The 24,612-nt window shown below is 41.6% G+C and overlaps 9 protein-coding genes across 9 annotated transcripts; 5 read left to right on the plus strand and 4 right to left on the minus strand.

Moving 5' to 3' along the window:
* Positions 1-25: 25 nt before the first annotated feature.
* On the minus strand, positions 26-1,316 carry BDB00DRAFT_760465 (uncharacterized protein; the record flags this gene model as incomplete). Its single annotated transcript, XM_053119212.1, has 7 exons — positions 26-137; positions 200-258; positions 336-397; positions 484-523; positions 614-702; positions 785-1,054; positions 1,118-1,316. 7 exons carry the CDS (start codon positions 1,314-1,316, stop codon positions 26-28), a joined length of 831 nt encoding a protein of 276 aa, XP_052981406.1.
* A 151-nt stretch (positions 1,317-1,467) lies between these two features.
* On the plus strand, positions 1,468-2,533 carry BDB00DRAFT_814826 (telomere-capping, CST complex subunit-domain-containing protein). Its single transcript, XM_053122862.1, has 3 exons — positions 1,468-1,779; positions 1,927-2,083; positions 2,157-2,533. Exons 1-3 carry the CDS (start codon positions 1,661-1,663, stop codon positions 2,328-2,330), a joined length of 450 nt encoding a protein of 149 aa, XP_052981407.1. The 5' UTR covers positions 1,468-1,660; the 3' UTR covers positions 2,331-2,533.
* Positions 2,490-3,944, plus strand: BDB00DRAFT_253410 (ubiquitin-conjugating enzyme/RWD-like protein). The gene is made up of 5 exons (XM_053116669.1): positions 2,490-2,605; positions 2,979-3,115; positions 3,231-3,356; positions 3,479-3,558; positions 3,657-3,944. Exons 1-5 carry the CDS (start codon positions 2,596-2,598, stop codon positions 3,712-3,714), a joined length of 411 nt encoding a protein of 136 aa, XP_052981408.1. The 5' UTR covers positions 2,490-2,595; the 3' UTR covers positions 3,715-3,944.
* BDB00DRAFT_254398 (P-loop containing nucleoside triphosphate hydrolase protein) lies at positions 3,884-5,363 on the minus strand. Its single transcript, XM_053116670.1, has 4 exons — positions 4,948-5,363; positions 4,512-4,835; positions 4,390-4,414; positions 3,884-4,318 (listed from the first exon to the last, which is right to left on the minus strand). Exons 1-4 carry the CDS (start codon positions 5,185-5,187, stop codon positions 4,020-4,022), a joined length of 888 nt encoding a protein of 295 aa, XP_052981409.1. The 5' UTR covers positions 5,188-5,363; the 3' UTR covers positions 3,884-4,019.
* Positions 5,364-5,867: 504 nt separating this feature from the next.
* Positions 5,868-6,916, minus strand: BDB00DRAFT_927608 (uncharacterized protein; the record flags this gene model as incomplete). Its single annotated transcript, XM_053128886.1, has 2 exons — positions 6,495-6,916; positions 5,868-6,000 (listed from the first exon to the last, which is right to left on the minus strand). Exons 1-2 carry the CDS (start codon positions 6,713-6,715, stop codon positions 5,868-5,870), a joined length of 354 nt encoding a protein of 117 aa, XP_052981410.1. The 5' UTR covers positions 6,716-6,916.
* Positions 6,917-11,329: 4,413 nt separating this feature from the next.
* Positions 11,330-11,623, minus strand: BDB00DRAFT_814837 (uncharacterized protein; the record flags this gene model as incomplete). Its single annotated transcript, XM_053122863.1, is given in 3 exon segments — positions 11,330-11,418; positions 11,431-11,514; positions 11,527-11,623. 3 exon segments carry the CDS (start codon positions 11,621-11,623, stop codon positions 11,354-11,356), a joined length of 246 nt encoding a protein of 81 aa, XP_052981411.1. The 3' UTR covers positions 11,330-11,353.
* Positions 11,624-14,871: 3,248 nt separating this feature from the next.
* Positions 14,872-15,994, plus strand: BDB00DRAFT_254512 (uncharacterized protein). Its single transcript, XM_053116671.1, has 5 exons — positions 14,872-14,895; positions 14,962-15,235; positions 15,311-15,407; positions 15,467-15,540; positions 15,613-15,994. Exons 2-5 carry the CDS (start codon positions 15,200-15,202, stop codon positions 15,850-15,852), a joined length of 447 nt encoding a protein of 148 aa, XP_052981412.1. The 5' UTR covers positions 14,872-14,895; positions 14,962-15,199; the 3' UTR covers positions 15,853-15,994.
* Positions 15,995-16,323: 329 nt separating this feature from the next.
* On the plus strand, positions 16,324-19,490 carry BDB00DRAFT_760475 (P-loop containing nucleoside triphosphate hydrolase protein; the record flags this gene model as incomplete). The annotated part of the gene is made up of 13 exons (XM_053119214.1): positions 16,324-16,847; positions 16,928-16,964; positions 17,031-17,154; positions 17,238-17,354; positions 17,434-17,538; positions 17,607-17,903; positions 17,997-18,124; positions 18,203-18,363; positions 18,456-18,557; positions 18,632-18,801; positions 18,882-19,142; positions 19,241-19,307; positions 19,379-19,490. The coding sequence occupies 13 exons, from the start codon at positions 16,324-16,326 to the stop codon at positions 19,488-19,490; spliced, it is 2,205 nt and encodes a 734-aa protein (XP_052981413.1).
* Positions 19,491-24,067: 4,577 nt separating this feature from the next.
* Positions 24,068-24,587, plus strand: BDB00DRAFT_760513 (uncharacterized protein; the record flags this gene model as incomplete). The annotated part of the gene is made up of 3 exons (XM_053119220.1): positions 24,068-24,160; positions 24,243-24,366; positions 24,430-24,587. Coding segments are annotated over 3 exons (375 nt in total), but the record flags the coding sequence as incomplete, so codon positions are not given.
* Positions 24,588-24,612: the final 25 nt, after the last annotated feature.

A 24,612-nucleotide genomic window follows, 5' to 3' on the forward strand; every position in this document is an offset into this window, starting at 1 on the left:
AGAGAAAAAGGGAGCACGGCAAAAGTTATAAAGTATCGGAATCGGCCTTGGCTTTGTACAATCCATGCTTGTATATGTAGTCGATCACCGGGTTGGGTGATAAGTATTTGATGGACATGCCGCGTTTTACAAACAGTCTAGTAGAATCATCGTGGGTGAATATCATACACAGCGTAAGAAAAGGGTTGCTCTGACTTACCGAACTTTGGTGGAGCTGATATCGTTATGTATCAGTTGCTTGATGACAGTGACATTCATCTAATTTATCGTCATAATGATAATTTGTAAGCAAAAGACAGAGAAACATATATCCCGGTCAGAATTTAGTAGCTTACTCTATGCTGGTAAAGAATGTCATGTGAAAGCAGGAATCCATACACATCTGTTCCGGTTCTCTCTGTATACATCAGCCTGGTTAGTTAGACGGCTCGCTCTTTCAATGGATCTATCCGTCTATATAGTCAATGCAAGAAAGATCCTTACCAATTATGACACAACCATAGTGACCAACGATATGATGCAACTAACGGTAACAATGCCTTAGAGTCGGACACAATCATCCTACTACTCCTACAACTCCTAGTATCATCATAGCGACAGCAACATTACTTACATCCTTAGGAGCCCAGACTTTGGGATGGCCAAAAGACGCAATCAAGTCACCGCCTGCCAAAAGCATAATCTTGATTTTGCGTTGTTCGCCTATTATTGATTTCAACATGTTAGTCAGTATACATGATCTGCTATTTCACGGTGATCGCTTTAAGAGGGGAAACCAGCTTACCACTCTTGGTACGAATGCCATCGCCGGCCACGTTCAGCTCATGGTCAAAATGATCCAGCACAACAGCTGTTCGTTGATACGACCCCTGTCGTGGTTCCCAAGAGTCTACCATTAACCAGTCCGAGGTGGATTCTACAGCCAGTGTACACATTTCTACGCGATGTGAAGCTTTGGCCAGTCCTTCCTTCATATACGCATCAGATACCGGAGAATAGTAACCTGCCAGCAGCTCGTATTCGTTCCGTTCCTTGAAATGATCCTGCGCCATTTCTAATAATAACTGATGATGAGTCATACATTTTTCCCTTCTTCACTCTATACACACTACTTTACCAAACATGCGCAGGTGAAGATAGGTGATGGGTGAAAAAGAACCACAGGCAACTAATACAAGAGGTGTTTTGCTGTCGTCTAAGGTAATACAAATATATGTCAGAAACACGCAAAGACAAAGGGGATATATCGTTTTCCGTACCTGCCATGGTATCGGGTAAATAGTGCCGAGGGAATTTGTAATCGCCTTCAAACCCATTGTTGCCTGAATCAGTTGCTGCTGCTGCTGCTACTGGCTCTGGATCGTTTGCATTCTGTTGTTGGCTCATGATATATAGTTTCCTCGCGTTGTTGTTGTTGCTAATTGAAAGGCTATAGTCCCTTTAAACGAGCTAATGTCTGTTTTACTAGCCAAACAAAAGTAAGACAAATGCGGGGAGACAATAAAAAAAAAGGTACGCGAAAAGGAAAGAGTAAGAAAGTGAGGGAAGGTTTTTATGTGTATAAGCCCTGATGTTCTTTGTAAAGATCAAGATTGTGGGATATTCGAACAGCGCTCTATCAGCTCTCTCTCTTTATTACTAACACATATACAAAATTATTATGAGCAACAACGACGACAACGACAAGGTGGTACCGTCAGGCGAGCTTGTTCTTCATTTAAACGAAATTACACGCGATCCAAAGGCTAATGTCGGTCGATCTGTACGAGTCAAAGGCTTGTAAGAAATACTTTGATTTTCGCTTGACTACTACGCGATCCATCGGTTTGTTGATCGCATTTTTCGTGTTTGTGTTTTCTGTTGTGGACATATTCTTAAAACTCTCCCGAATTACTATTTCCATTGTTGCCCTGAAAATATACACAGTTTAAAAGAATTCCAACCTGCAAATAATCGAGCCGTCTTGGAATATGAAGATGCAGAATTACATTTGAACACGGATATCATTGATCCGTTTCCGTTTGCGCTCGGCAGATTGATTGAATGTATTGGAGAGCTTGATCTCGACAATGATGATAATGAGGTGTGATACTCTGTTTATGCGAAACGGTCTTATAGTACCAAGGGCAAACTAATCTTACACCTTGTTAACATAGGAACAGCAGCAAAATCAAGCAGTATTAGTCCTTCGACCACGCATTGCGCGTGATATCGATACGCTGGATATGAAATTGTTTGAAAAGGCAGGCCAATATAAACGCCAATATCTAGAAAAATTCAAGTCTACCAGCACCCCTTCTCCTTCTCGACAATTACATGAAACTAGGTGATTAGCCATAGCATTCTTATTCAAAATATACCAACACTTGCATCTTTCGTTTAGAAAAACACATGACCGGATGATGCTGGATGATACTGGATGAGATTGTGTACAAATGTTACGTTTTACTTGTCGGTATAGCAATGAAAATTTAGGCATCACTCTTGAATCTCTACCCCAAACTATATTGATACTCCGGTATACTCTCCCCTCTCGCCCCTTTAACATTCGCACATAGTCGGCTTTCTGTTTTTCTTCTTTGCATTCGAGATCAAATGGCACAAAGTAAGTTATTTTCTCATTGTCTGTAAAGTGGGGATAATCAAATAGCTTTTCTGTGTGCGAGTGAATTGTGAATAAGAAAAAGAAAGAAAATCTTGAGAGACATGGTGGTCAATAGCCTATTATTTTTTTTGAGCTTCTTTCTCCTACTACTTGCCGAAAGAGATTGAATTGATACTGAGGAGCACCAATGTCATGCATTGTCCATTCAAAACTTTGAAGTTTATTTTTTATTCATCCAACAATAATTCTCAAATTGTTCATGTATTCTCATTTATTTACGCACACTTTGAAATTGGGGGAGGGTTATTTTGGAATGCTTATGTATACGAACTTTTCAGAAACTGACTATTGACTTTTATATTTTCGCTTCTAGTACCACGCAACTTCCGTCTGCTCGAAGAGCTAGAGAAAGGTGAAAAGGGTATTGGCGACGGTACCTGCAGTTATGGTTTAGCGGATGACGATTTGCTCATGTATAACTGGCATGCCACTATTCTCGGTCCTCCTCACGTAAGTCACTCCTCTATAAAACCAACAGAACAAGGAATATTTGGAAAAGGAGGGTCGAGGCTGATTGTTGTTACTGTTTTCTAACTCGAACCTTTCTTCTTCTTTTGACAAACAGTCTGTTCATGAGAATCGTATTTACAGTTTAAAGATTTATTGCGGCGAATCGTACCCTGACGATCCGCCAACAGTACAATTCGTATCGCGGATCAATTTACCTAGTGTGAACCCTCAGAATGGCAAGGTAAGCTGTCGTTTTGTTCTTTTATCAGGAGACATGTGGAAGGAAAAAAAGATGTTTGTGTGTATGGATTCACATGAAAATTTTTTGACATCAAATCTTTATACTACTTTTACGCACACCAGGTCGAGCCAAGCCGTTTGCCTTGCTTGGCACATTGGAGACGCGCATACTCCTTGGAAACTGTGTTGACCGAACTGAGAAGGTAAAAGAAGAAGAGGTTGCTTGATTGACGAGATGGGCCGTGTATGAGTCATGATGACTATCCAAATACTTAGACATGTATTTTGTTTGTATATGTAGAGAGATGGCTACGATCGGTAGAAAGTTGCCTCAGCCTGCCGAAGGAATGACATTCTAAGTTGAGAATAGAGAAAGAAGAGATGGAAAAAGAAAAATTAAAGAAAGATGACATTTCACATTTACGCAACACACATACACAAAACATATCTTCCTCTGTTGCACCCACCCCTCCAATTTACCAAACAACAACAAATTATATCTTGCAATTGCTTTCATTTTCAAAATAAGTTCTTCAAATACGAAAATCCGGTTTTCATACAGAAGCAGACAAGCAATCTCTAGTGAGCACGGAGGAGGAAGGAAAGAGCAATGGCAACAAGATGTACGGAGATTGAGAAATAATCAAGGTGGTAACTCTATCGTCTAATTCCAGTAATTGTAATATTTGTCACCGAATTGCTTCATATCACCCTTCAAATCATCCCATTTCGAGTGAGGTAATCCTGTTTCTGGTTCCACTTGGCGCTTTGCTTGATCACCACCTCGCCTGTGGTCCTCCTTTATCCACTTGTAGCACAATGCCATCAACGGCGAGTCCATCATGCCATGTTCTCGATGGTACTTTTTCACTGCATCGTACTCTGGGAAATCATTTATGTCGTACTTCGCAAGAACAGCGCCATCTGCCATGCGCACCACATGCGACATCCATGAACTCAGCCCTACGATTAATACATATTACGTATCAATATGAAGGGTATGACAGATACCATCATCAGCCAAATCATCTTACCATCAAAAATGTGGGTAGTATAGACCTAGCAATAACAAAAAAGAACTCAAGTCAGAGCCCATACGTCATACACACGCCACCCGTCCTTATGTTTTCATCCCTGTTAGAGTAACAAAACTTACAATCGTAGCACCTCTAGTTTCTGTTTCTTCGCGCAAAAACTTTAACAATTCGGTGCGTACAAGGATATCCAGATCCATTGTCACTTCATCGAGTAACAAAAGATTCCATGGCTGCAACAAACCCATGGTTAACTGGACACGCCGCAACTGACCATCCGAGCACTGATGCAGACGCCAACTCAAGTCCACTTCAAGTACTTCGAGCAATCGCTTTGTACGCTCTGGCCATCGTTTGCTGCCCATGCTTGACAAGTAAAAGTCGACAGACATGTCGGACCTGATATGAGGATTATGGGCCCAATCTGTACCGAGATACAATACGCCCTGTATATAAGAGTAGTGTTGTCCAATTTGCGTATTTATTAATACTCTAATACACACGCATAGAGAGAGAGAGTGTAGGCGAGTGAGTGATTGAAGAAAGGAAAAAGCTTACAGCTGGTGCATCAACGAATGCATGACGACTAAAGACACGGACATGACCTTCTATTTTGCGTTTGCCCGCCAAAATGCGCAACAAGGTCGTTTTGCCTGCACCATTCGCGCCTACAATCAAGATTCGTTCACCTGGATTAACCTCGAGTGATAAATCCTTGACAATGTCTGGTCCGCCATAGTTGAATGTAAAGTTTTTAACGTCAATGACGGGATCAGGCGCCGTTTCGTTGTTTGGCATAATTGTGGTATAGTAGATAATTTAAAATAAAAAAAGAATAAACCCTTGTCTCTTTAATTATTTGATAGGGCCTGCCTTATATGTGTATCAATGCCAGCTTCTTTCCACAAGTTACACGGCTTGGTAACGCAAGACGTCCTTATTGACTCATTTTTATGTCGTTATAGAACTATATGCATGTTGCATATGTATGCGGCGTTGCTGTCGTAGCCTCCGTTAGATACATTTCATCATGGACAATAGCTTCAAGCTGCCAAAATTGAGTTAAGATCGTGTCTCGGAAAATACGCGCTATGTCATTATACAACCCCCGTTTACTTTGTGAAGCATACTATTTCTTTGTTGTGGTTAGCTCAACAATTGTGCAGAGCAAAATATTTTCTACTTCTGTTAAGCAAACATGGACAGAGAAGGAGAACGTATTATAGCTCTTGAATTAATTATTTTCCGAGGCGATAGCTCACATCATCCTTCCCGTGTTCTGTATACATTACATTACCGCGTCCCCCTTTTCTTTTACGACAACAACGAAAGTGCTCTTTGATTGTGCATACCAAGCAGCAGCAAAAGAAGAGAGAATAGTTGCCTCCACTGCAACAAAGGCTAAAAAATCTTAGTGTAAGATTGAGTCCTGTGCCTCTGTATTTGATTGCTTGGTGATAACAACTAGTTGCTATGGGTCAGCCGCGATTCTCGGTCCGCGGCTTTTTCCGATCTGCATTATTGCATGTGAAACATGGATAGCAGTTCAGCATGATGTTTACAAGCAAGTACGGTTGCTTGTTGTTGCTCATAAAGTAGATCAACAAGGCACTTGAACAGTTTGTAGGAGCTGAACCAAGGAGGTCGACAGTATAATATAATGATAGAGCTCACCAACCCGATATAAATGATATCTATTGAAATGTTCATGACACTATGACCCACAATCAAGATATATAACTATAGTACTTGAGGAATTTATGTACGTATAATCATCAAGAAAGAAGGTAGCGACAGCAAAGATATTGAATGCTTGTATGCAACTTGAAAGGATATGTGATGCTTGATTTTAATTTGTTTTGACGAATTTTTACAGCAAACGTGGGAGTTTTTAGTGCGATGACGAGATGAGAGAAGATGGATGGGTAGCTTTTTTACAAAAAGATGTGTAAGAGATATGGAAGGCTTTTACATATAAGATTCTTTGGATGGCGTGTGTGTGGGCGCGTGTATGAGAAGCTATGTATAAGTGCGGCAGTGGAGTGTACGTGTGTTGTGGTTCCTGCCACAAGAAAGACGTGTCCTGTGTTTTTTTGTCTTTTTACAACGTATCGTCTTCCATCATCATGGCCCGGGTATCGAGAACAGTGGCTTTTCGTCGTTCGTAATAGCTCATGCGTGCATCGTGAACGAACGGATTGGCAGCCAGGTCGGCATCAAAAACAGGTAGCGCACTCACCATCGTGGTTCTTGTAGTTGATAGGGAACCGAGCAGCAGCAGCAGCAGAGACAACACCAAGGCGAGCCGAGAAACAGTAGAAATCATGTTTTTTTGAGTGTGTGTATAATTTGAAGACAGATGGAAGGAAATTGAGCTGGGTTGTGAAGAGAAAGAGAATAAAAAAGAAGAAAGGGCAGAAAAGGATAGAAGGTAGCGGGTATTTATATCCCGTCCAAACGTGGCGGCTGAGGCCAATGGTGATATTTACGGTGACATTTCCAGGAATAGGTAAACAAACGAGGGAGGTGCTAAAGAAGAAGAGGAGGAGGAGGAGGGGGGGGGGACATTACTTACCCACAGTCATCGTGCAACTACTACTGCTATGTGCACTGCTCGTGTACATCATCTGGAGACCACATCACCTGGTCTTGCTTCTCTTTTACATCCAATCTGAAGATACAGTATACATGCAATCTATACCAGCAAGTCAAAAGAAAAATAGGAGTATATATTCCCCGCTCTTCCTTTAACAGTGACAAAGCCAAGGGGGCCCTGCTCACCACCAAATGGAGCAAACCCATAAACTAAAAAAGACCACTTTGAGTGTGTTAGCACGTTCGATCATCAAGGTCCTTGCTTTTGCTTTGCTGCAACTTGCAGACACTTTCATTCGAGTGCTGCAATCAACCCTCCCCCTCGAAACGTAAGAGCTCCTGCCCACTCTTTCCACCCCTTTAAACAATATCATCGCTCTTGGTTTTTTTTAATATAAGCATTTGTTCTATGCTGATCTTCTCTTCATTTTTTTCGTACAAAAGAGAGATTATCTGCGCGGTCAATGCTTCGGTGTCTGTAAGTATCCAGTAGTCGGTAGGAAAACACGGCGGTATTAACAACCCATACTGCCAGTATACACTGCTACGACAAAAAGATGGCGTTTCTGTATCACTTTCTATAATGCTACAATGTTGTTGTTACCCTTTGCTGATGGCCCTTGAACGTTTCACAAACAACGTACCTGCTGACGACGAGTTTGTAACAGCAACAACAACAACGGGCTATAAAGAACAATCATTTTTTCTTTTTCTAATAAGCTGTGCAATCGTAAATAAAGCTGTAGGTGTTGGCGTTGTCGTATTTATCTTTATTCTCCTTTTCTCCCTGCACTTTATTGAAAAAGGCTAGTATCGCCGCTTCATGATGTATGTTCCATTTCATCAAAGTACATTAGCACACCCTCTTGTAATAACTTTGAACCGATATAAGCAGTGGGCAAAATAATGATTGCAGCTGGTAGCGAACGGCTTGCAGACCCTTGGTCACCCTACCTTCATCCGTCTCGGATTCTTGATCCGTAGTCGCTTCGCATTTTGATTTTACAGTACAGTACATGTAGAATTGGTCTGTTACAGTAACAACTTTAAAGACTGTGTAGCAAACATACCCAACAAGGTAATCCGTTGGTTTTTTTTTTCCTTATCCGCCATCGTTTACGTAAAACTATGCGGGCTTGTGTGCCTGTGCCTCTTTGTCGCATGACGAAGACGGAGGGTAACACGAGCAGCCGCCACCTGCTACATATAAATCTGTTGTTGTGATGCTCTGTATGTGGCACCGGAACGAGCGCACCACATATTTCGGCGTATAGTCAATTTACGCCTCTCTTTACTTGGATGAGAAAATGGTGCTATAACTTTTATGTCATTTGAAGACAACATTAACTTATATACAACAAAAACTTGTCAGATCGAAACACGGTAGACGGCACGTGGTGTAGAGTGAGTTATAACAATTGCTCTAAACTCTCAGGAGAAGATGGGTCCATTCTTTTTCATTTTTTCAGATACCTCCTTTCTTCTTCTTCATAATCTGTAACTACTACTTTGAGTGATATATACTGCAGAAATCTATGACGTAATAAACATGTGTAAATTATAACATACATACGCGTGTAAGCGTTAGGAAACGGATAGAACCTGAGGGCTTTTTTTTGCGTTCCCTAGGAAATAGCTATCAAAAACCAATTGGTTCTAATAGTGCCTCTTGTAAAATGATTGGCTTTAATCTTATAAAAAGTACACAGCTTTGTCGTTGTGTGTTCTGCTCTTTAACAACTAACTCCATGTATTTCAACAAAACGAACAATCAGCTTTTCCGTTCAAAAAAACAGCAACAGCGCTATGATAGGAAACAACAGAGAACTAAACAATATATCCATCAATTTGAGCTAGTCGTAGAAGTACGTGGACTTTTGATTATCTATTATATAATTTTTTCTTGGCCTCAATAGGAGTTGGTGTTATATGAAGCATTAGGCGGGCAAACTTTCAGGAATAAAATGAATGTATGAAGAAAACATTCAAAGATGCTGAACACAACTTAGTGCCAGACTAAGGATGGTATAGTTAGCGGTAGCGCTTAAGAATTACTGTCTGACATTAATAAAAAGTGCCTGCTCATAGCTTTGAGTTTCCTCTTTTTACTAATTAAATTTTTGAAGGACAAGTAACGAAATGCTATACATAATGGTTGAATAAGAGTGCGCATCGTGTTGTTAATAGAGCGATGCTATTACTAAAATGTGCGTCCGACTACTAAGTGCATCGAGTGTGGGGCGTTCTATATGGAAAAAGAGAGCGAGTCAATTTGTTCGCAGTGTTGTATGTCGATGCTCCTTTTATATATGCTATGTATGTGCGCTGATCGTCACTGAGATCTCTGTCGTTTTGCAAATGTCTGACTATACTTCCGAATCAAATATAATATCTAGGACACACAATTACCATGGCAACCAAAAGCGTGACGGTAAACGTATACGATCTCATTAAAAGGGCATCTCACGCTGCGCCTTCCTGTCATCAATGCACATACTATCTACAAAATGCATGAATAAAACGTATGGCGGCACTTTAAACAATGCTCCAACGAGCTCCACTGCAAAATTAGCTCAACGTCGTGGTAGGTTGTGGTTTATCTGTACACTAGACATGGTTCAGTCGCGTTCGATGGTGGACCTATTGAACCGGAAGAAGCTTTTTCGGCTACTTCGTGCTGCACGTACTTACTTTAAAATACCACTTAGAATTCCCTATTGTTATATACATCACCGCCTTTCTCAAAGTGTCTTTTATAATAATACTTCTATGACGGATATCGCTCGTATAGTGTTTATATGCTGATACATACAGGTACTTCCATGAAATATTTACTATACAGGAACGCACACCATCACCGGGCGTAATATACCAGCAATTAACTTCGTCGAATCAATAATAACAAAGACATATGAGCACATACTCTTATTTATGTCTCTCCTCCCTCAGCATACGTTGTTATTTGTCCTGATGATGGTTAATGATGTGTCGAGCTTAGATATGATAAAATTTATAAATTATCAGATGGTAGCGATGATGATAGCTCAATCAAGAAGCAAAACAACTAGAAGAATCCAGACAGCAATGACAATACCTCTGCAGTAATGGAATAACATATTCATCAGGTGCAAGTTCATTTGGAAGAAGAAGGAATAGGAGAAGGCGAGCAAGATGACTCCTTTCCGTAGATGGCGTGTTGAGGTGAAGGCGTCCATTTCCATTAAGCAGGTATCTGTGAATAAAACAAAGTACGCAAGCGAGATTTATAAAGTAATTCCCATTGTTATTAACCTTAGCACTGCCGGTTTATTCTTTCCCTTTCTGTTATTTTGCACCGTTGAAAAATATCAGAGTGGTAAGTAATAGTTCCGCATTACTGTTGCATATGTGAACACCAAATGTTTTTGTCCACATTTACATCAGAGCTACTCACTAACATCAAACTATATTTATAGTACAGGCGTCACCATCGATCTACTCAAAAGACACAAATCCGAGCAGACCAAAGAGTTTACAACGCGGTCAACGTCCATAAGAACTACTTGCGCGGTTATTGAGCAGACTTTCTCGCCTTTTTGTCGCCTCTTTGAAAGTGACGTTTGGTCCAAAAATCACGCTTTGAAGGCAGGCACATGGAAAGATCAGTGCAAGCTAATCGATCCAGGTGAAGACCAAAATGATAAGAAAATCGTGTTGTGATAAGCTGCGTGCAGGAAGAGTGAGAGAGACGAACAGCTGAAAAAAAACATTCCAATTTTTTACAGATCTGACAATTATACAGGTCTGCTGGCGTATGCTCTGGCGTTGCCTCTTATAAAAAAAACCGACCATATCCTCGATAACAATTTTTTTCTTGACAATTGCTTTGGCAATTTAGGCGAACACAGAAAGTGAAAAAGAGTGCCAAAGCATTGTGATCGTGTTACTTTCGGCTACGATACAGAGCCACTGTCACTGTTCCCCGCTTTGTTTGGCACGGAGCTGTGAATGAATGGAGGGGGGAGTATTTAGTATTTTGTTCGCGAAAAAAGAAAAAGAAACCAGTCGTGCACATAAAAAAAAGGCGAATAAAACGTTTATGCGGAAACTGCGAAAAAGAAAAATATATTTTTATTATTTTGTTTATCATTTTCTTATTTGTGTGTAATAAAAAAAAAGTTCGTTTCAATTATCCCAACATATACCGTTGGCATCACATGCACCCGAAGGTTCACGATCGGCTGCCGGAGTATATGACCACATTCCCACTGGTATATATTGCAAATTTTCTTCAGGGCGCGGACCACTGAATCTGCCGATCATCAGAAGAATTATGACAATAGCCAGCACAAGCAATGACCCGATCATGGCACAGAGCAGTGCATCTGTACTACAGACCAAAGCTGTACCAAAACGAACTGAAGAGAAGAGAAAAAAGAAAGGCGAAATTGCTCGCTTTATATAGACAATTTTTCTCGTTCGGGACTTCAAATCCCCGTGAATTTTCATTGGCCCAGATAACGGGTTGCGAATCAACTTGTGGGTTGCCTACTATGGCTTAACAAAAAGATACAGCACCAAAGGAAATGAAAGGAGTGGTATACTTGGTGGTCAAGTAGACAAGCGTGCTTCGGCGGTAGTGGTACGTGTCTCTCACCATGGGCTGCTGTACCTCCGATGCTGTCGCCGCTTGGTTGTGAGGGGTCCGTGCACGGCACCGTGTCAAGCGAAAACAAAGACACGAATGCAAATGAGCAAGTAGATTCACGGAAGAAATGCTTTTCTGCGAGCAATAAAATGACGGAAATAGGAGTAACTGACAAGGTAGACAACCTAATAGGCTCTCCAGCATCAGTTATTCAGTGAATATCAAGGACACGATCCTCCCAGCAGCCAGTTTCCATTCTTCACCCAACAAGATAAACAGTATAGAGCGTAGTCCACAGACGATTCCATTTTGCTAGTATCTTTTGACTGCATGTGCGGTGTGCGGGATTAGATACACCACACACTTGACCCGAACGCTGCAGTGTATATAAAAAAGACCCGTTATCTTTTATTGTGAAGCGTGCTTGTCTACTGTTGCTTTATAATTTTCGCCATCCGCCAACAGTTCTCTGAACTACGCCGTGTAACCAAGTATGAATGTGCTGCCGCAGATAAGCTGACCGCTCATGGTAAGTATACGCTGCCGCTAGTAAAGCTGACTCACCCTTCATTGATTTCATCGCTGCTGACAGAGTTAATCGGCTCGTTTGTTTTTGTGCGGGTTCTACGTTTTTTTTTGAGCAGCGTACAAGATCCATTGGGACGATCAAGAGAATAACACTATAAACGGTGACTTCCTACTGTACAACTTTTGACCCTTTTGCGCGTAATTCGTTGCTCCATTCGTCACCTTGTTCACTCGCCATCCCTTTGTGCATTTCGAGTGCGAAGTCAATTGGCCAATCTTTGCGTCACAATGCGCTTTCACTCTACATAGTTTTCGTTTCAGGGGATAGCTGTTGGAACGTTCAAGGTTCAACACACGCGTAACTTCGCCAGTATTCAAAAAAGAAAAATCTGTGCTGCGCTCTTCCTAATTTCCTCATTCCTAGACTATTTTGCTTTCTTCTGATTTACGTCCGTTATGCTTGTCGTAAGTGTGGGTTTGTGCGTACGCATTCATAGCCTTCGTTTGTAATAAAAAAAAAGAGAGACGTAGCGAATTTTCCCCTATTGTTGCCTATTTCCACAGCAAAATACACATCGTGTCTCTGATCGTCTACTTGCTTTTGATATACGCTAAGAGCACCGTTTACTGTGGATTACGTCCCACTAAGCTTCACAAATAGTCCCTTTTGGTATAAATTTCGATCCGCTTAATTTTTACTATGTCTTGTTTTAAGATGCCACAGAAAAGTGTGCTGGGGACGAGCAGCTTTTTCGCTACAAGACTTCTCCCAGCAGTAATTCCATTCACGTCTGGTGCATAGACTGGTGGCAAGGTGGCATATCAATTAAAGTTGACAGGGATAGTAATATGTGTTTGCTTTTTGGACTACATGCGTTTGCTTTAAACCATGTAAAGTTTCCCGTATCATGAACGCTCCAAGGCTACGTTTTTGGGTTTGAGCCACTGATTCGGTCAGTGTACGGAATGTTTACCAAGATCATGTCATCTTTATCAATAGGTCAAGTAGGACTTGGTCTTTGGATCGCTTTCAAAGGCATTGCATACCGTGGGCGACGACTGATAATGAGCGCCGAAATGACTATCTGTCTCTCCAATAGGGATCGTCGCTTAACAGAAATACTCATAATTACTAGATTTCAATGGAAGTTTTCCCAACAGTGGATTATGATGTTTGGGGAATCGTTTGGTCATATAAATATGTGGACAGTAGCATATCGTCAAATACATAATCAAAGGGACAAGATGGGCGGTGGAAATAAGGAAATCACAACGTGATCTGCCGACGTTGGTCAACATCCAAACTTGCGTTGAATCGTTTTTAAATATAATGAGGATAATCATGAAATATCTCCAACAACCATTGGAAAAGAAACGTCGTATCTTTGGGCAAGAAAACTATGGCAACTATCATCTACATTTTCAAATGCGATGCTTCCCATCTTTGCACCATCATCTCATCGATCAAAAAGGCCTCACAATGTTTTTTGGTATAAGTTCTATTTTGCCCTGTACGTCGTTGGACACGCTGATAATTACGCCTTGCGGTATCAATCGACGCTCAAGCGAGGCGTGCTCTTTAAATCCCATTATGTTATCGAACAATTGATGAAACACCTTGTAGCCAAACAAATTGCAGAGTAGATAGTCTGCAAGAGAGACATTACCGAAACTACAATAACGTTTATGTGCAATACAGTAAAGTGTATAACAAATCAGTAGAATCTGTACAAACGACCAATGTCTGGACGCATAAACCAAAACAAGGAGACCCTCGATATGTGTACAGTATACAACACTACATCAAAGACATGTTATTTATTTTCGACCTTACAAAGAATTGTATGCTACTATTTGGCTTATGATGATAAATTTAATTAAAAGTGAGGGGAAAAAAGAGAGCAAAAATAAGATAAACTAAAGTTCTGGAGGAGGGCAGTGGCTAATGTTGCATATGCGGTATAGTATTATGTATTAGTTCTTACTGCTTTGTTTAAGTAGTTCCTAGTCCATGCAAATCAGCTCCGATCATTTGTGTGTATGATCAATTCTGCCTCTGAGTGCTTAATAGCTACAGTGCCATATAATGCAGACAGAGATAGGTTGTTTAAACGCTTGTTTTAATGCCTACGGTACTGATGACTATTAAAGCAAAGCCAGCAAGTACATGATATGAACATTCATACGAATACTCAATATAGAAATAGTTTATGAATTAGTTCCATCTGCTGACTGTCGTTGCATAATATGACGTGCTCGTAATACTTTACGTGATAAGACTCGGATTCAATGTGTTACGTGGTCTGGGAAAGTTAAAAGACGTGACACAAACATTTCTAACACATTTGAGCTTATTGCTTATAAACAAGGTCTAGTATAGAACAGAGCACTTCTAGTAGGATACATAACCAATACACGCTCCTGCTGTATTATATTTTCAGTATTAAGAAATGCCACGTCATCATACTGCTGCTGCAATTGCGGACAGCGGATCGGCGACCGAAGCGTTAAGTAATGGAGGGGATAAGCCTTCAACAATACTATATGAAGATAACGAAAGTATTTTTTATATGAGTCAGGCCGTCTTCTGCCGAGAGTTGAAATGTGGCTCAATTTTGTAACGGTAAACAGGGGCTCGAGGTGGTATACTGACGTAGTCTTGTGCGAGGGAGTCGCCGCAGCAGCAATTATCTTTTCCCTTCTCTTGTAAACAGAATTTTGACGCAACTAGCATTGTATACTGTCATATTACTCGTGTAAGTCTCTTTTCATCAAGCAAACGTAAATTTCAACAAGTACAAAAAGTGTAATAATCGATGAAGAGCTTAGAAACATACAAGAAGAGAGAAGGCGGGGTTGCTTACCAACGTTAATGTTGGATGATGATGTGTAACATCCATAAAAAGAATCACCCTTTCTTATGGCGTACTATTACGAAAGCCTTCCTTTTTTGAAAATCGACGTGAAGCTTCAATGCAAAATATATAAAAAGGTGCGCAACTTCTACATTAGCAAAAACTTGTCTTATTATCAATAGCCCATTTAAGACTTATAAACACAATGGTCGATATTTTAGTTCCCTCCGAATATGGCTACGTAAGTAAAGGAGCTAACATAATTCATTTTTTAAGGAAGAACCAGCTGCTAACAAACAATATTTGCATGAAATAGATTCTCATTGTAGCTATTCTCTCCATAATCCAGCTCAATGTGTTCGGCATTGCTACCTTCACCGCTAGAAAGCGCGCTGGTGTACCTTATCCACAGGGTAGGAAAAGAAAAGCACATTATTGGAATCGGAGAAACTCACCACAGACGATATAATAGAGTACGCTGAAAAAGCTGAAGCTGAAGCTGATTTCGACAAGCATCTTTTCAACTGCAAGCAACGAGTCCATCAAGTATGTTCATCTCCTAACAACATAGACAAATACCGTAGACGATGATATTTACACGATCTTTTTTATACGTAGAACACACTCGAGAGCTTTCCTGGATTTGCAGTTCTACTTTTCAGTGGCGGTTTAACATGTCCCAAGACTACTGCCTCTGCCGGCGCAATTTACCTTTTGAGCCGCGTCTTCTACAATCATGGTTATTCTACCGGCACTGTGGAAAAGCGCGGCCATGGTCGATTTGGTGTCCTTGGCACGTTGGTCATGTTGGGCACTTCCATCTTCACTATATATAGCTTATTTGCTGGAGAAAAGTAAATGCAACATTCCTAGTACTTCAGTTTTTATGTCATTTTTATTCATTCATCAAAGCAATAAACATCTTATATCCGCATACCTCAAATAATACAAGTGTTGCACTCGCGAGGCGGATCTACAAACAAGAACGCGCTGTTGAAAGTTTATTGGATATAGCGCTATGCTGCGCATTGATTTCATTCACTCTTGTTTTCTCTCCATTCTCCCTTTCTTACAACACAACACAACGCATTCTAGGCAATAATGATTCTCAAAAAGCCCAAATCACTCATTCTACAACAGAAACAACAACAGCAGCAAGAGCAAGAAAACAGTCTTAAACGATTTCCAAAACGAAAACGAACAGTAAAAAGCTACGCACTTCAGGATGGTGACGAAAATCGCAACAATGATAGTGACGACTCTGACTTTGACGACGACGGAAGCAACAAGAAGCGTTGCACATTGATTGATTTGTCCAATGCACCTCCCATGAAGAATTGCTTGTCTCGCATACCCAAAGGGTTTGATGCCAACGCTGTCCTGACCAAAAAATTCCATGTCCCCATGGCGACAAGTAGTAATGGCAATGCATCTTTCGTGGCTGATTCATTTGGTGCACGTCGAACACTCGGTATGCGACGACGACCGGGCTCAATGAACCGATTACTTTACGATCCCAATGCTGAAGACGTGATTGTATTGTGGGATCCTAAAGAGGAAGAAGAAGCAGCAGCTGCCGCCGCCGCCGCAGCAGCAGCAGCATCATCATCAGCAACAACAAATGAAAATAACGAACAACAGCCGCCGGTCAAAGTAGAACACAAACAACCAGAAAAATTACGACCAGGCAAAAAGTCTATATCAGAGATATTGGGACTCAAGAAAGAAGAGAGCAAAAAAGCCCCTGTGATGCTCGATCCAGTGTTGACAAGAATTCTGCGACCGCATCAATTGGAAGGTTTAAAATTCCTGTATCGCTGCACGACTGGAAAAGTCCAGTCAGATGCATTTGGGTATGTTATTATATGTTATAAAGGAAATTTCTCTAGTGCGTTTATGTTGAATATTCTTCTTGCTTACGCTATGTACACAGTTGCATCATGGCAGATGAAATGGGTCTTGGTAAAACAGTAAGTATTACTTTCCTTCGGTATATGATCCTTTGACTTCTTCCATTCTAACGCTCTGTATATTAGCTTCAATGTATCTCCTTGGTATGGACACTGCTACGACAATCAGGCGAGATGGGCAAGTCTACGATCCAAAAGGCTATTATTACATGTCCTTCAAGTCTTGTCCGTAACTGGGCCAATGAATTCAGTATGTATATCGCCCACCCCGTATGTATCTGATGAAACAAGTCGTTCATGTAGTTCTTAATATTCTTGCTTCTAAAAATAAAGCCAAATGGCTGGGTGAAAATCGGGTCAGACCGCTTGTCATTGACAATGCTGGCAGTAAAGAAAAAATCATCACTGTCAAGCGATGGGCTGCTGCACAAGGACAAATTGTCAATCCAGGTAAACTTACTATTATTGATAAACAATGTTGTATCATCTCATTCCATTGCTAAAGATTTTGTTTCCTTCAACACTCTAGTACTGATCATATCCTACGAGACTCTACGATCATATACCAAATACCTAAAGAACTCTCCAATTGGATTACTTCTCTGTGACGAAGGTCATCGTTTAAAGAACGGATGTAAGTTAACTAATTTGCTTACTTGACCCTTCTTTTCCTCTTTCACTCATAAATCTCTTTTTATCTAGCATCTTTACTGTTCCAAGAATTAAACAGCTTACCAGTACGACGGCGTGTCATTCTGTCAGGCACCCCGATCCAAAATGATCTAAGCGAATATTATTCCTTACTCGACTTTGCAAATCCTGGCTTGTTAGGAACACCGAATGAATTTCGTCGCAACTTTGAGAATCCTATCCTACGTGGTCGTGATGCGGATGCTTCTGAAAAGGAACGTCAGCTCAGTGATGACAAGGTGGCCGAGTTCTGGTCTATTGTTTCCAAATTTACGATTCGTCGAACAAACGATATCCTCACCAAATATCGTAAGTAATTTTGTCTACCTTGAGGTTACAATGTGTGGGTGTGCGTATATTTCCTGATAGTATATTTACCTTTTTCTTCTTCTTCTTGTTCAGTTCCCACAAAATATGAACACGTCGTCTTTTGTAAACTTGCGCCATTGCAGTTGGATCTGTACAATGTGTTTCGCACTTCGCCTGAAATCAAAAAATTGCTTCGAGGGCAAGGAAGTCAACCACTAAAGGTAAAAATTGGAACAAATGTGCCTTTCCACACAAATTGAGCTTATGATTGAACCTCCAATGTTTTGATATCCTTTTAGGCCATCACGATGCTCAAGAAGCTGTGTAATCACCCAGGATTATTAAAATTACCGGAAGAACTTGAAGGATCCGAAGACGTACTCCCAGATGATTATCATGGCACGGGTCGACATGCTACAGTGAATCCGGCCTTTTCTGGTAAATTCATGGTATTACAACGGTAAGTACCTGTTTGAATCCGAAAAAAAAGAATGGTTCAGGGCTTTTCTCATAGTTATTAACTCTATCACTATTGGGATAATTCAATTGTAGCATGCTGGCCAAGATCAGCCGTGAAACACAAGACAAGATTGTCATTGTCAGCAATTATACACAAACACTTGACCTTATCCAAACTTACTGCCGACAAAATAAGTAAGTTTTATCGATGGTTTCAAAACTGGCAGTAATATAAGCCAGGACGCTAAGTTTCCCTTTCAAAATAAAAGGTACGGTGTGCTTCGACTAGATGGTACCATGACAATCCCAAAGCGTCAAAAACTGGTTGATCGTTTCAATGATCCGGAAGCAGAGGAGTTCGTGTTCCTTCTCAGTAGCAAAGCAGGTGGTTGTGGTCTAAATCTCATTGGCGCAAACCGACTCATTCTCTTTGACCCTGGTAAGTAAACCTGCGGGATGATAAATATAAACATATGCATATTGATGGGTTTGTGTTCTTTTCCGTTGTGTTGACTATAGACTGGAATCCTGCTGCCGATCAACAAGCCTTGGCTCGTATTTGGCGTGACGGACAGAAGAAGGATTGCTTCATCTATCGATTCATTGGCGCTGGCACTATCGAGGAAAAGATCTTCCAACGACAATCCCATAAACAATCGATTTCCAACTGTGTTGTAGACGAAGCAACAGACACGGAACGTCACTTTTCTCTTGCGGATATGAGGCAACTCTTCCAGCTGAATACCGAGAGTGAATGCGAGACGCACGATACATTCAAATGTACGTACCTTTGGAGAAAAATAGCTTAAGAGTAAAAAGACATGCTGATTTCGTATTCTCGATTATATGATGCGGGTGGGGTAACTCGCTTTGATTAGGTAAGCGCTGTATTCAAGGAAAACAGTATCGTAAAGCTGAGGCTATGCAATACGGTGATGCAAGCAGGTATGAAAAAAGAAACCAGAATCAGGCTCTTTAGCTTGTAAGAAAATATACTAATGTCGTTGCTATATCAGCTGGGACCACTATGACAAGGATCTATTGCGACTTCCTGACCCAATGTTACGAGAAGAAGCTGGAAAGGGCGTGGTTTCCTATGTATTTGAGTTTATATCGCACATGAAATGAACACAATGGGCTTATTTTACGGGGCCGTTTATTGAACAAGCAGATATAATCATATATCCACCGATCCTATCTACTAATACTATTTGCCATGAGACACAATAATGGAAAAAGTACAAGTTTGGGGCTCGGATAAAATAGTTAAAAGCGTATTACATTAGCCTTTTATCTATAAAGATTCAAGAGAAAACAACGTGTTTCGTAATATACTGTATTGATGTTGCTTGTAATATTATTGGCGATGACGGCTTATGTCCACGTAGCTCTGAGGGAAGAATCTACCGTGTGTGTGCATATGTAAACATTTTTCCGTATTAGACAGTACGAGCGACGCTGAGCGCCCTTAATATCCCCGCTGAGACACCGGACTAGTTAGTGACTTTAGTAAGTGCTTCAAAAAACATTTGTTTGTTATCCGTGCCTGATCGGCGGGCAGGGGCTTGTGTTGTAAAAATGGAACTGGTGCCGCTGCCGTTGTTGTCATGGAGAAACGTACCCTTAACAACCATCGTTGCTGTTGTGATCCGAGCCCGGGTTGCCATGGTTTTATGGCATGTTGCCAACTATGCAGACATGTGTACAATGTGCTGATGAGATCACAACGTGATACTGGTTTTGTACCTTATCGTAATGCATACAAACCGGGCTGTCAATTACAAAGGACGGTGATCAATGTCAGCTACCAAATACAGCTGCCAAAAGTGTGGGAATGAGTTGGGGGAAAAACCCCTCTCGTCGAAGTTATTGTCGCTCATTGTCAGCTTCTAACATAAAATACAGAATCAACTGATTTGTGTAAGCAGATGGCTGACTTGCTGTTAATGATCATGATGATGAACAATACAGGAGCGATAGGTTGAGCTACTTTTTATTTGCTCATGTAGCAATCAGGAGGTATCACAAGGGCCATATTATGTAAATACAGGTGATCATGACACATTAGTGATAATAACACCCGGCAGATCATCGTCTTGTCGTTAGAAGAAAACGTTCCTCAGCTTTCATGCTTTGCAGCAGCCTATTTATTAGTTCTCATATCGATGGATCGAATGGTAACCAATCAATCACACCTCCAGTTACAGCTGTTTGGACGGGGTTGTTAATAATCTGTTTCGTAATTAAGAAGAAGAAGAAGAACCGGTTTCATCAGCTGATCAAAGTTTAAGAGGAAGCTTTTACCAGATGTTTCACAAGAACGGTTATTTTTGTCGAATTGCTCAGTGTACAAGAGTATTTTTACAGTTTGGCTTCCTGGGCCGTGCGTTTCCCTTTCTTTCTTTATTTTGTTTGTCATCACTGTCCAACTTAATATTACTACTGCTGTTCTTACTCTACTAACGTGCTCTACTACGTAGGAATGTAGGAGACCCCTGTACAACAATAAAGTATTCGCGAATGATCCATGATCCAGGACATATCCTTTTTTTTTGTGGAGCGACCAATGATAAGCCGGCAAAGAACTTCCCGATAGGTTAGATAGAGAGTCTAAAAAAGTCCTCCCTTTCTCTATGATTATGGATCTTCCAGCGGACCTTTTGCAATTCTGTGAAACATCTTTTGCAGGCAGCGCACACACACACACAAGGGAGGCTGAATAAATTTTACCCCGAGTAGGACCAACCAGAGCTACGAGTTATCGATTATTCATCGAATACAAGCAACTGGAGTGTTTGATCAGAAAGGCTGGAATAGGTGCTTATAGTATGTGTGGCCAGTAGCGATCGCTTTGGCCCCATATGAAAGCGAGAAAGAAGAACAAGACGATTAAAGGGTTGTGTCATGGAATCAAAACGTGGAAATAATTTTTTGTTGTTGTTGTTGTTGTTGTTGTCGTCTTTCACACTCCCCGACGAATGATAATAGCTTGAAGAAGCAAACCGTTACTCTCTCTCCCCAGCATCCCTTTTGCAGCAGATATCTCCACATAGTCCTTTTCTTTATTTCTTTCCTTTCTTTATTCCAGCCCAACCTGAATTTATCACTTCTCCGGCTGAAAGGAAAAAAAGGGCCTATCACTTTTTTTCATAGCCGTTATCTTATTCGTAAAAACTAACCTTTTGTTCCATTGCGATCTTTTGCCATCTTTGTTCTTTTCTTATTTTATCTCTCTCTCTTTTTTTCTTATTTCTACATAATTTACCCCAATGGAAGCCCAAGCTTCAGATCTCCCATCATCCGATCCCACCGAAGCTGCTCATACCATGACGATATCCGGAGAGTTACTTGCGCTTCCGATACACCAACAACAACAGCAGCAGCAGCAGCACCATTCGGAATCAGGGGTTACTTTTTCAGTTCCTGCCGTTCCGGTCGCACACCAGTCATCGTTTCCAGCTCATTTTGCAAACACGCCACAGGTCACCACGCCCGAAGACGGTCAGCCTTTGTTTCAACACCAATTTTCGGGTGCATTACAACAGCAATGCCATACGACACCTGGACAGGCCCTGGCGTTCCAGCATGCCGGCGGCAGTGGTTCACAACAAGCACAGCAGCAGCAAATGCCCATTGCTTTGAATGCCAATCTGCAGCAGCAGCAGCAACAGCAACAATTACATGTTGACCCTCGCCAGCAGCCACAATCTGTCTCTGCAGATTTAATGAAAGTTGCTCCTTATCAACAACAGCAACAACAACAACAGCTCATGGCAATGGCAGCAGCAGCAGCTGCTGCTGCTGCAGTTCACGATCCCAATGTGCAGCAACAACAACAGCAGCAAGTGTTTAGTCCTCAACCTGCAGGGCTTGTCAATCAACACCCTGCCGCCTCTCAAACAGATCGTATGACGATGGTATCAGGAGATCATCATCAACATCAAGATACAACTTTTGTTGTTACCCAGCAATCATCACCACAGCAGCAGCAGCAACAACAGCCACAACAGCCACAACAGCAACGACAAGCATTGATGATGGGACACGATACGACTTCTCCTGGTGCAATGATGCAGGCGAACGGGGAAGTTACAATGGCTAGTGATCCTAGTAATGTAAGTACTAATAGAGAAATGGCGTCAGATGACAAAGTGTAGAACAAAGCAGACATTGTGTGTTTTACTTACGCGTTTTGCCTTTTGTCAATAGCCACAGATGATGTCGGGGTTGGGCCACCACGTTAATATGATGCAACAACAACAACAACAACAGCAGCAGCAGCAGCCACAGCAGCAAAATATGCCAGTGGATCAAATGAATGGAAACGCGCAGGTTATGATGTTTAATGGACAAAATATAACGCACAGACCATCGCATGACTATGGCCAACCTCCGCACGTGGATGATCAACAACAGCAGCAACAACAACATGACCTTGTTATACAAAACCAACAACAGCAGAACCAAATGATTCAAGATATATTGTTCGGTCAACAACAACAACAACAGCAGCAGCAGCAGCAGCATCATCCACAACAGGATCCGCAAGATCAGGCGATTGCCGTGGCAGCAGCAGCAGCTCAACATGCAATGGCACAACAAATGGCAGCAGGGTCTCAGCAACAACAGCCAAGATTCACTACTACTAGTGTTGCTGCAACGACAACAACAACAGCAATGATGCCGCCTTCTCAAGCAATGGTGGCACAACAAAATGACAGTAATATACCTTCCAATGTTATCCTGTTGCAGCGTCCCGATCAGCTTGGCATGCGTCAGCAACAACAGAATGACCAACAATCCTATTCAGTTCCAGCTCAACCTGCAATGACGAGTCAGCAGCAAGATACAATGCAACCAGCCATGTTTACCGATCAACATCTGACGACAGTTCCTCAAGAACAACAACAAGACCTATCGTCGATGCAAGAATCATTTTCACATGAAAAGGTAGAAAGGAAGATAGAACATTCATTACTTTATTTGATTTGGTATTTTGAGCAACGTGATAGCTGATCCCTGAGTTAAAGCAGGTTTTGTATTCTGCCGCTATGGCTCAACAACAACAGCAACAACAACAACAGCAAACTGTGCAGGGTCCTGATGTGATTATGGAGGACAATACCAGCAATAATAGCAACAATAGTCGACGCGAATCTATGCATCAGCAGCAGCAGCAGCAACAACAACAACAACCTCAGCCTCAACAAATAACCATTCCATCACCGCCATCAGCGAATGAAATGAAACTGCAATACCAGTCCACTCCATGTCTGTCAGAGACAATAGCTCAAAAGACTGATGTTTCTGCAAAGGAATTTGAGGGCATGTCTCGGGAACAATTGATTGCGCGCTTAATGACGCTCGAGCAGGAGAAGCGGGATGCCGAGCACCAACAACAGCTTCAGCAGCAGCAGCACCACCACCACCAACAGCAGCCGCAGCAATATGGCGTTGGAATGGAAGTGGGCGAAATCAAGTCTGAAACGAGCACAAACATGGATGAAGAAGATGAAGATGGACCGTCAACGCCACCAGATAGCCATCGTACAACAACAGCATCAGCAGCAGATGGTAATAGCAGCATTAACAATAACACGGATCGAAGTGCTACCGAAAGTAATGCCGAAGGAGATGAATTGGAGGAAGAGGATGAAGAAGAAGAGGCAGAAAGCGAAAATCAAGACCAGGCTGCACCAAAACCGATGCAGTGCCTATGGAAGGATTGTGGACAAACGTGTGAGAATATGCAGAAGCTGATCACGCATATCAGTGACAACCATGTTGGCAGTGGCAAGGTACGTTTTGTTTTTGAGATTGGGGGTCGTTTCGGTGGACATTTTTGCAAGTGCGCTAAGACAGAGAACCCCTTCTATGTAGCCTACCTATCGTTGCGAATGGCAGGGTTGTGCACGTAATCAGAAACCCTTTACAAAGCGGCATAAAATGTATAACCATTTGCGGACGCATACAGGCGAACGGCCCTTTTTTTGTCGAAAACCAGGTGCGTTTGAAAAGGGACGATTACACAGGGACGACTTGAGACTCACATTTTTATCTTTTAAAGGTTGTGGCAAGCGATTCTCAAGACCGGACTCACTGACTACGCATATCAAAACGCATTCCAACGTGAGACCGTTCATTTGTCCCGTCAAGGGATGTCAAAAGGCCTACTATCATTCACGGTCACTCAAGAAGCATGAAAAAACGCATGAAGTTCCTACAACAATGTCATCTACTATTACTACTC

This window comes from Zychaea mexicana (genome assembly GCF_025766255.1).
Source record: "Zychaea mexicana strain RSA 1403 chromosome Unknown BDB00scaffold_22, whole genome shotgun sequence".
Taxonomy (NCBI): Eukaryota; Fungi; Mucoromycota; class Mucoromycetes; order Mucorales; family Lichtheimiaceae; genus Zychaea; species Zychaea mexicana.

What these genes read in the sequence shown, in the direction of transcription:
- BDB00DRAFT_814826 (XM_053122862.1), top strand. Translation starts at nt 1,661, where the DNA reads ATGAGCAACAACGACGACAACGACAAGGTGGTACCGTCAGGCGAGCTT. An exon ending in TCTGTACGAGTCAAAGGCTT is followed by an intron (nt 1,780 to 1,926) that starts GTAAGAAATACT and finishes AAATATACACAG; the next exon opens with TTTAAAAGAATTCCAACCTG. An exon ending in TCGACAATGATGATAATGAG is followed by an intron (nt 2,084 to 2,156) that starts GTGTGATACTCT and finishes TTGTTAACATAG; the next exon opens with GAACAGCAGCAAAATCAAGC.
- BDB00DRAFT_253410 (XM_053116669.1), top strand. An exon ending in TGAACCCTCAGAATGGCAAG is followed by an intron (nt 3,357 to 3,478) that starts GTAAGCTGTCGT and finishes TACGCACACCAG; the next exon opens with GTCGAGCCAAGCCGTTTGCC. An exon ending in GTGTTGACCGAACTGAGAAG is followed by an intron (nt 3,559 to 3,656) that starts GTAAAAGAAGAA and finishes TTGTATATGTAG; the next exon opens with AGAGATGGCTACGATCGGTA.
- BDB00DRAFT_254398 (XM_053116670.1), bottom strand. Translation starts at nt 5,187, where the DNA reads ATGCCAAACAACGAAACGGCGCCTGATCCCGTCATTGACGTTAAAAAC. An exon ending in AAACTAGAGGTGCTACGATT is followed by an intron (nt 4,415 to 4,511) that starts GTAAGTTTTGTT and finishes TGTTATTGCTAG; the next exon opens with GTCTATACTACCCACATTTT. An exon ending in TACTACCCACATTTTTGATG is followed by an intron (nt 4,319 to 4,389) that starts GTAAGATGATTT and finishes TATTAATCGTAG; the next exon opens with GGCTGAGTTCATGGATGTCG.
- BDB00DRAFT_254512 (XM_053116671.1), top strand. Translation starts at nt 15,200, where the DNA reads ATGGTCGATATTTTAGTTCCCTCCGAATATGGCTAC. An exon ending in TTCCCTCCGAATATGGCTAC is followed by an intron (nt 15,236 to 15,310) that starts GTAAGTAAAGGA and finishes TGCATGAAATAG; the next exon opens with ATTCTCATTGTAGCTATTCT. An exon ending in GCAAGCAACGAGTCCATCAA is followed by an intron (nt 15,541 to 15,612) that starts GTATGTTCATCT and finishes TTTTATACGTAG; the next exon opens with AACACACTCGAGAGCTTTCC.